This window comes from Mus musculus, chromosome 16, assembly GCF_000001635.26.
Source record: "Mus musculus strain C57BL/6J chromosome 16, GRCm38.p6 C57BL/6J".
NCBI classification, from domain to species: Eukaryota; Metazoa; Chordata; class Mammalia; order Rodentia; family Muridae; genus Mus; species Mus musculus.
Window position 1 is genome coordinate 20,233,025 of NC_000082.6, and position 8,392 is coordinate 20,241,416.

An 8,392-nucleotide genomic window follows, 5' to 3' on the forward strand; every position below is an offset into this window, starting at 1 on the left:
AGCTGGCTGGGAAGCAACAAAGCAGAGCCCTGGAGAGTAAGGCTAGCTGGGGGCACAGGACAGTGTGGGTGCTGACAGCGCCCTGGGCTTCGGGTAGCATACCCTATCCAGTAGAAGCCAGAAGTCCTGAGTTCTGTCCCTCAAAGTATGGAGAGGTAAGACCTTCCTTCAGCATGTTATTGGACTTTCAGGCTTTCTGATTAGTTGACCTTATAATGTACACACACCTGATTGAGGCAGTTCCCACATTGTGGTTATGGAATAATTAATATTGAATACTCTTCTCAAATTAACAGATTAAAGTGCTTTATTTTTCAAAACTTACAGAATATAAAAGTTATTAAATTTATAGGAATTTTAGCAGGTATGATAAAGTATTTTTAAAAATTTGGGCTGGAGAGATGGCTCAGTTGAAGTGCATGCAGTACCTGAGTTCAGTCACCAGAACCCACATAAAAATGGCAGGCATGGTGGTGCACACTTAAAATCTGAGCACTGGAGAGGCAGCAGAGATGGGCAGATCACTTGAGGCTTGCTATACAAGCAGCCTAAGCTACTTGGCGAGCCCTGGGCCAGTGAGAAAAATGAAGGGTACCTGAAGAATACTCTGAGTTGTCCTCTGTCCTCTACACGTGCCTGCACATACATGAACACACATCCCCATATATACAGGAATACACACGTACATATAACGCCATATACACACTCCTTTCTCAGAGATGAGCCCTGCTCATCCTCCAGTGTATTTTTCTGGTCTTTGTGCACATTGTGTGTAAGGTGGACTCAGAACTAAGAGAACAAGGCTGACATTGGCCTTGGTGGCTTCTTGGTTGTTCGTGGAACCATGTGACCATACTCAGATCTGCAATGAGGAGGGACTTCCTAAGGGCAGGGTTTCATTCCTCAGGAGGACTGGTGAGAAGAGCTTTGTGGCACACTGCTGAGGTCATGCATCTCTACACCAAGAGTGAATGCAGGGGGTGGGGTTGCTGGACATGTGGTGCGGTCACTAGCAGTGTACAGCTGGAGGCTTTTAGCTGGGGCATGCCAGTGGCTACAGCAGGACCAAAAGGTACCTGGAAGAGTTAAAGTGGAAAGGACTATTGGGGAGCCATGCTTGGCTGGCTTTCCGGAGGATGTCCTAACAAGCCAGCAGGGTATAGGTAATAGCAGTCTCACTTTCAGGTGCAGAAGTGGAGTGCTCACTGTCCCTGCCAGTGAGGAAGCAGCAGTGGCACAGATGGCCCCTTTTCCCACTTAAGTATGCAGGAGAGCTGAAGTGGAAAGAAGGTAACACCTGCAACACTGGAAGCATCTGCAGCTCTGAGCAAGAAGGGTTTGGAGTTCAAGGATATTAGCGAAGCTACACTATATTACGGCCATTTTTGGGAGGCTACAGGGATGGGAAAGAATATGCCTGTGTTTATAACAAGTTGCTGCAGCACATTTTTGCATTTTAGTAAATTGTTAATCTGCCCAGCAGGCAATCGTTTCCCTCTTAGGAACACTGAGCATGCAAGCTGACAGACCTAGAGGGACAGGATCCTTGGCGTATGCATATGGTTGGTAAGAGGGAGGCTGGGCCTGCTAGCACCTCTGAGGGGATGCTGTGTGGGAGGTCTGAGCTGCTTCCTCAGCCATGGCTTTGAAACACCATCAGACCTAGATGCTCCCGTGGGGAGAGCCTGGGAAGAAAAGAACCACAAGGAAGTCCTTATAGTTCTTACCAGACACTGCTAAACCTCTCAGGCTCTTTCCAGCGCTTGAAGGGGTGTGCAAAGGGGAATGGGCTTGTTCCACACAGACGTGCTGGCTGGAATTTATGGAGATGAGTTTTCCAAAGACAGGATGAGTTATCCCCTCAGTTTTCCAAAGACAGGATGAGTTATCCCCTCAGCAGGGTAGTAAGTAGCTAACCAGAGTTGGGGAGCCTAAAGCCCTATAGGAGATGCTCTCCAGACATGCTTCCAGCTCCCTTCTATCCTCGTGTTGAGGGGGGACAACTGAAATTAGTAAAATGGGGTGAATGCCATTCGTGCTTTCAAGGTTCCACTCATCCTAGGAATTGTTTCCTTTGAAACAGGATCTTAGCTATAAAGAAATTACATGGTTGAGATTGACATGGATGATCTCCCTAGACACACATCACTACCATGAGAGTTGTGTGCGAGTAATTATATATTAAAACACACACACAAACTCCCTAAAGATTTTTGTTGTTTTGAAATTGGGTGTGTAGCCCTGGCTCTCCAGGAACTTGCTATGTAGACCAGGAAGGCAATGAGTTCAGAGATCCTTCTGCCTCTAGAGTGCTGGGATTACTCCTGGTAACCTAAGATTGATACCCTCTCCCCATTTGCTTTGCGGCAGGGTTTCTCTGTGTAGCTCTGGCTGTCTTATCACTCGCTCTGTAGACCAGGCTGGTCTCAGACTCACAGAGATCAGCCTTTGTCTCCCTCCATTGGGATTAAAGGCATGTGCCACCACTGCTGAGCTAAATTTCTTAATGGTAAGCACGTGGGTCACTGCAAAGAGATGAGGATACAGCCTGGATACTATCATACATCATCAAAAATAAATAAATAATAACATGCATCTTGGGGAAACCATCCAAAGTGTGAAACTGACCTACCAAGGACTTGATAGTGTGCACATTTCTTAGTCTGGAGCTGTTCAGGTCACAGCTGAATTGATCGTCAGATTTAAGAAGTGAAGGATGTCAGATGGCAATTTAGAAGACAAGAAAGTCTCCCTCCCTGCCACCGCTGGAGGACAGATGGGGAGGCTTGAGTGCAGCTGGTGGTGTCCTGTCCCTTTGCCTCCACACCACGCCATGCCCAGAGCCAGCAGCCATGCTGCTGTAAGCAAAGGAGCAGGCCAGGACTCCGCCTGGTAGGTCTGGCTGTGCTCGGCTTTCCCAACCATGGCTTCCACTGGTCACACATTGAGAGTCTGAGGAGCTGATGTCTGAAAGATGGCTGAGGGATTAGGTGTGAATTTCCTCACCTCTGGAACCTGAAAAAGAAAGTGGGGCGATATTAGCGGGCTTTTTCCTCACCTTGTCCCAGTCCCAGGCTCTGAGAAGAGAATCCCTTGCCCCGTGCAGCACAGTGGAAGTTAGCAGATGAGCTATGTCCCGGGGAACATGAATCTCTTCTGCTTCTCTTTGCCCTTTGGTTGGGATGAAGGTCCCGCAGTTCTTGAAGGAACTCAGAGCCTCACGCGACATGCCCTTGCTATACCACAGAGCAGTGCTTGAGTCAGTTTGGTTTTAGTATTTCCACAGGGAATGAGGCTACACTGAGGATAGAAGTTACGGCTTGTATATGCAGCCTACCACTGAGCTACATTAAAGTCATTAGCCCTAGTAGTAGTCAGTGTACAGGCCGGGGTTTAAGAGGAGGTCAGACGCTGCTGCTCACTAGGAGGCCAAAGATGCCACCTAGCCAATGGCAGAGGAGCTTTTCTGCTCTTAGGTACATTTTGTTGGACGTTCCTGTCCTTATGACTCCTAAACCTTACCCTGGAGAATAGGCATCTGTCTTCCCACCCCCAGGCTGACCTGGAAGCTGGCCCCAGGGCTGGGGTCCCATCCGGAGCTGTGAGTTGTGACGACTCTGGCTGTTCTTGCCTTTGTGGATCTTGAGGGCTTCACTCCAGTCCAAGCTTGGAATTCCTGTCTGCAACAGAATACAATCTCAACCTTGCACAGGGTCAGTCATTCCTTTCCTGCACCCTAGCTTCTTAAAAGAAGCCCTAATCACTGGTGGTCTGCTTCAGTTCCTAGTGATGCTTTATCCTTCCTCACAAGCAGGACCAGATGCACCAGCTGTTCCAAGCAGATGGACCACCTTAGGAAGAGTTGCTCTTCTGTTCGCTCCGCCAAGAAGCCTCAGCCACCCAAATTCAGGAAAACAGTGGCAGAAAGCCCTTGGAAGAAACTTACACTGGTCAGGACTCACATGATGGAAGGAAAGAACCAAGTCTCCCATGGGTCTTCTGGTCTCCACATGTATGTCTTGATATGTGCACATGATATGCATGTACATACACAGGCACAACAAATGTAAAACGAACCAAAAACTCTTTAGTAAGTCACAGGGTTAGATAAATGACTTAGCAATCATGTATATACTCCTCTTGCAAAGGGCTACAGTTGAGTGCCCAGCACCCACCTCACAATCACCAGGAACTCCAGCTTCAGGGGACCTGATGCCCTCTTCTGGCCTGTTAGGAACCTGCCCTCACATGCACAAACAGAAATACACATGACTTTTAAAAGTAAAACAAAATCTCTTTAAAAATCTGAGAGTTACAGTAGCCATCTCAAAACAAAAACCTCCAAGCTGGTCTGCAGTCTGAGCTCCCATAAGCCACTTCACTGGAAAGAAAGAACTGGCTAACTTAGTGCCTTGTCACTAAAAAGGCTCAATTCTACTCCTGGGGACCTCTTAATCTTGTCAATGACCCTACTAAAGAGTAAACTCAGCAAGGCCATTGTGTTGTGTAATACCCACCCACCCATGACCACAGGCGCAGGACTCAGCCAGCCAGGGCCAGTGTCTGCCTGTGCTAGGCCCTTCCCCTACACTGGCCCTGAAAACAAGGGAGTCTTTTCTTGGCAGCATCAGAGCTGATCCTCACTGAGCAGGCAGATGGCATGGGCACGGGAAGCTGTTGCCTGCTGCGGTCAACACTGAGTTTTGGGTGTAAAGAAGAGCTGAGCCAGGGCCTGTCATAATTTTTGCTTCCTAAGCTTCAAGGTTCTAAGGACCAGCTGTCTAAACCATTCGCTGTTCTCTTTCTCCTGGGAAGGCAGAGCCTCCCCTGAGCATGTCCTTCTGTCCCCAGCTATCTCTGAGCTGTGCTCCAGGCAGCCTAAGCCAGCTGCTCTGAGGTGACAGCAGGGGACTCAAAGCAGGAAGAACCTATAGCAGTCCCTGGGGTGTTGCAGAAGATGTTCCAGCCAAGAGGGCTTGTGATAGAATAGAAAAAGTGGCATCAGAGGTAGAATTACCAGAGCCCTGGGTACCCATGGAGGACTATGAGTAAGGTGGACTATAGATTACGCCAAGATTAATGAAAGAATACAAGCCTCGCTGTGCTCCTTAAAAAGCATCAAAGGCTTAATATGTAGCCTTGGCTGCCTGGAACTTGCTATGTAAACCAGAGCTGACCTTGTACTCCTAGAGATCCACCTGCCTCTGCCTCCCAAGTGCTAGGATTAAAGGTGTGCACAACCATGCCCAGGTACTCCCTCCCCCATCCCACCCCCACCCCCACCCCACCCCACCCCCATCTTACATGGACCTGACCAGCCTCAAAAGAATTATGGAAGCATTGTTCTGGGAGGAGCTAGGCAGCTAGAGAGCTCCAAGACAGCTCCTATGCCTATCTGGCCAGACAAATAAGGCAGACCACTCCTTCCATGACAACCAGAAGACAAATGAAGCAGGACCTGTTAGCAGGGAGAGATGGAGGCCTAAGGGGTCCATAGCACTTAAAGACTGTAAGTCAGGAGTGGCCACAAACCTAATCTATTACTTTTGGGTTTCTCAATTGTTTTCTGAATGCCTCTAGCAGTTCACTTGGGTGAAGTATATCTTACAAGATGAAAAGTAGTATGGGATTACTCCAGCCTCTGGGTCCCAGAGGCCAGAGAGTTTAGTGCTGAGGAAGATCAGTCGTTATCCTGGGCTGGTCTTGGGGGTGAGTGAGGACTGGTCAGCCAGGCTCTTAGTATTCCATCCAGTTCTCAGGGAAGGAAACTGTTCCAAAGGCAGAGTTTATACTTGGAAAAGCAAGCCCCCATCTGTCAGTGATTTTCCATGGCTGACTTCAAGACTCAATTTGAGAAACTGTCTCCGAGGAGGTGGCCAACGACGATCTGTATAAACCATTTTAGGGAAGGACTACAGAATTGGTGCTTGAGTCCCACTCCTTTCTGTGCTGTTCAGAGCCATGTGTTTTGAACTACTAGCTCAATTTCTCATTTGTAGAGGAATAGCAAGAACCATCATGTTAAGGGGAAAGCAGTAGCCAACACCTTACCATCAACAGAGCTTGGGGGACCCTACAAGGACATTCAGCGGGCCATTGGCTCCATGTGGGTAAAACAGCTTCTCATAACCAGCCATGATTTTCTGGAATATCCCTTATGAAGAGGGGCTTGTACCAACATCCCCACGCCACTAGTTATGAAAGGTGGCTTCCTGTCTTCCCTGCAAGCCCAACCAGTTGTTTGACGGCTAGATTCTCAAGCCATTGCAGAGTCATGCGCAGGCAGGACCACTGGAAGGACCGTGAACATTCAGACCTCTCCTGCAGGGGATTCAGGTTCCTACATTGGCAGTCAGTAAGCCTGCCTGCCTGCCCTGCCACCAGCAATGCCAGACAGCTCCACTTGAGTCCACGAACACAAGGCCTTGCCCTGCACCACACACACCCATTAAGTACCTTAAGGAACAGAGTCTTAAGGTGGAACCTGTCCTGCACTTTGGCCCCCTTTGACATGTGTGTGTGTGTTTGAGATTCACCATCTGTACCTGCAGGGCTTCAGTGTCCCACCCTATGACAGACCCATAACTAGTGCATCCCCAATATCAGGACAGCAGGGCTGTGACCATCTATCTGTACAGTGTCTCCATGTGCCATTTTTATTATGTTTTAAGTTTTCTTTTTAGTTATGTGTATGTGTGGGTATCTTGAGTGTGGATATGTGCAGTGAGTGTGGATACCCCAGAGCCTTGAAGTTAAGAGACAATTGTGAGATGCCTGGCTTGAGTGCTGGAACTGAACTCCCATCCCATGGAAGAGCAGTGCACTCTCTTAATCACTGAGCCACCTCTCCAGCCCTATGGACCTTTTTAGTCCTGAGCTCCCATCCCACCTTCAAGGAATCTAGACAACAAAATTCCTAAAATATTCAAACACCTGTAATAAATATGGAGTGGTGTTTTAAATAGTCCCAAACAAGGCATCACAGATGAGACCAAAAAAAAAAGGGGGGGTGGGGGGCTTATGCCTGTGGCTATATGCCTAACAAAGGGCTAACATACATTACAGTTATTAACATTCAGAACATCTATCTATGGTCAAACATTACATTAAGTTAAAAAAAAAAAAAGTAATGGAGTTATAATGTGTGAGCCTGACAATCCGAGAGATGGATCCCTGGAATCCATGGCAGAAGGGGAAGAGGAGTGACTTTCTAAAGTTGTCTTCTGATCTGCTCGCCCCTCCTCTCGCCCCCCTCTCCACACTAATATATATTAAATATTTTAAAACATCGCAACAGCAAGAATAAGATCGTGGAGGAAACTGAATGTGTATGCATTCATTGTATACTAAGAATTAGGAAGATCCATCTGTTTGGGAGGGGAGGCGTGAGGGTGTTAAGGCAGAATTTGTTATTTTTATTTCTAATTCCCCCATTATGAGCATTCATTACTCTTCTATGTAGAAAGAAGAGGCAAGAAGTCCTCAGTTGTCCAAAGCTGTTAAGGGTGCAAAGGACCTTCCTTCTGTGGGATCTTGAACAGCGCAGGCACTGGCCCTGGGCACGGCGTGGGGCGTGGGATGAGGGGCTGTGCACCGCCCTCTTTGCTCACCCCACAGAAGTTAAAAAAGAACAATCTGAGACCGAAGGAGGAGGAATCAAATCGAGGGAGGGGTGCTCTCTTACGAGGTGCGCTCATCCTGGATCCCAGGGTAGGGAGCAATTGGGAACACAAGGCGATGCCTGCAGTGTCAGGAGACCAAAGATGACCCCGAAGCTCCCCTGTCACTCTCCAGATCCTGTGGTATTCAGCCTTCGTGCTCTCCCCGCCCCCACCCCGTTTCGGGGCTCCGTTTCCTCCCACCGCAGGTCCAGATTCGAAGCATTCCTCTGCCGCAGCCAGCTACCCACCTATAAGACGTGGTCGCTACTACAGCTGCGTCCGCGTCCCCGACCGGCAGCACGTAGACCGTCCGGGTGGGGGGCGCCGAGGACTGGCCTCTGCGGCCGCCCGGCCCCGATGGGCGCTCTTGAGCCGCATCCCGGGACCCGGCGCGCGCGGTTCGCACACCGAAATCGCGCTGGTACTGGGTGAGCGGCACAGCGCGGCTGGACTCCCGCGCGCCTGCGACCGACGGGTTCCCGCGCGAGACGCTGCAGTCTGCGCCCGACTCCTCGCTCCCGGGGTCCGAGTAACCATGCAGAGTCAGCGGCACCGCTACGTCCGAGCGGTCCAGCTGGTTCCATCGCCGGGCCAGGCAGCACAGCCGGCTGATGCAGGGCCACGCCATGCCGCTCGGCCGCGCGCCTGCGCCGCGCGCGCGCACTACCCCACTGCCCCCGCGCAACCCTGAGCCCCGCAAGGACGGCCTGCGGGCAGTCCTAAACCCAGAG

At 49.9% G+C, this 8,392-nt stretch overlaps 1 protein-coding gene and 1 long non-coding RNA gene across 2 annotated transcripts; one reads left to right on the forward strand and one right to left on the reverse strand.

Moving 5' to 3' along the window:
- Positions 1-284: 284 nt before the first annotated feature.
- Positions 285-8,334, reverse strand: Map6d1 (MAP6 domain containing 1). Its single transcript, NM_198599.2, has 3 exons — positions 7,910-8,334; positions 3,563-3,680; positions 285-3,015 (listed from the first exon to the last, which is right to left on the reverse strand). The coding sequence occupies exons 1-3, from the start codon at positions 8,287-8,289 to the stop codon at positions 2,938-2,940; spliced, it is 576 nt and encodes a 191-aa protein (NP_941001.2). The 5' UTR covers positions 8,290-8,334; the 3' UTR covers positions 285-2,937.
- On the forward strand, positions 3,623-4,488 carry Gm41431. Its single transcript, XR_875948.1, has 2 exons — positions 3,623-3,713; positions 3,815-4,488. It is a non-coding gene; the product is annotated as a predicted gene, 41431 (long non-coding RNA).
- Positions 8,335-8,392: the final 58 nt, after the last annotated feature.

Excerpts from the sequence above, each read along its gene's own strand:
- Map6d1 (NM_198599.2), bottom strand. The coding sequence starts at position 8,289 with ATGGCGTGGCCCTGCATCAGCCGGCTGTGCTGCCTGGCCCGGCGATGG. Across the intron at positions 3,681-7,909 it reads GTAGCGACCACGTCTTATAG|ACAGGAATTCCAAGCTTGGA; the intron begins GTGGGTAGCTGG and ends ATTCTGTTGCAG. Across the intron at positions 3,016-3,562 it reads GCCCTGGGGCCAGCTTCCAG|GTTCCAGAGGTGAGGAAATT; the intron begins GTCAGCCTGGGG and ends TTTCTTTTTCAG.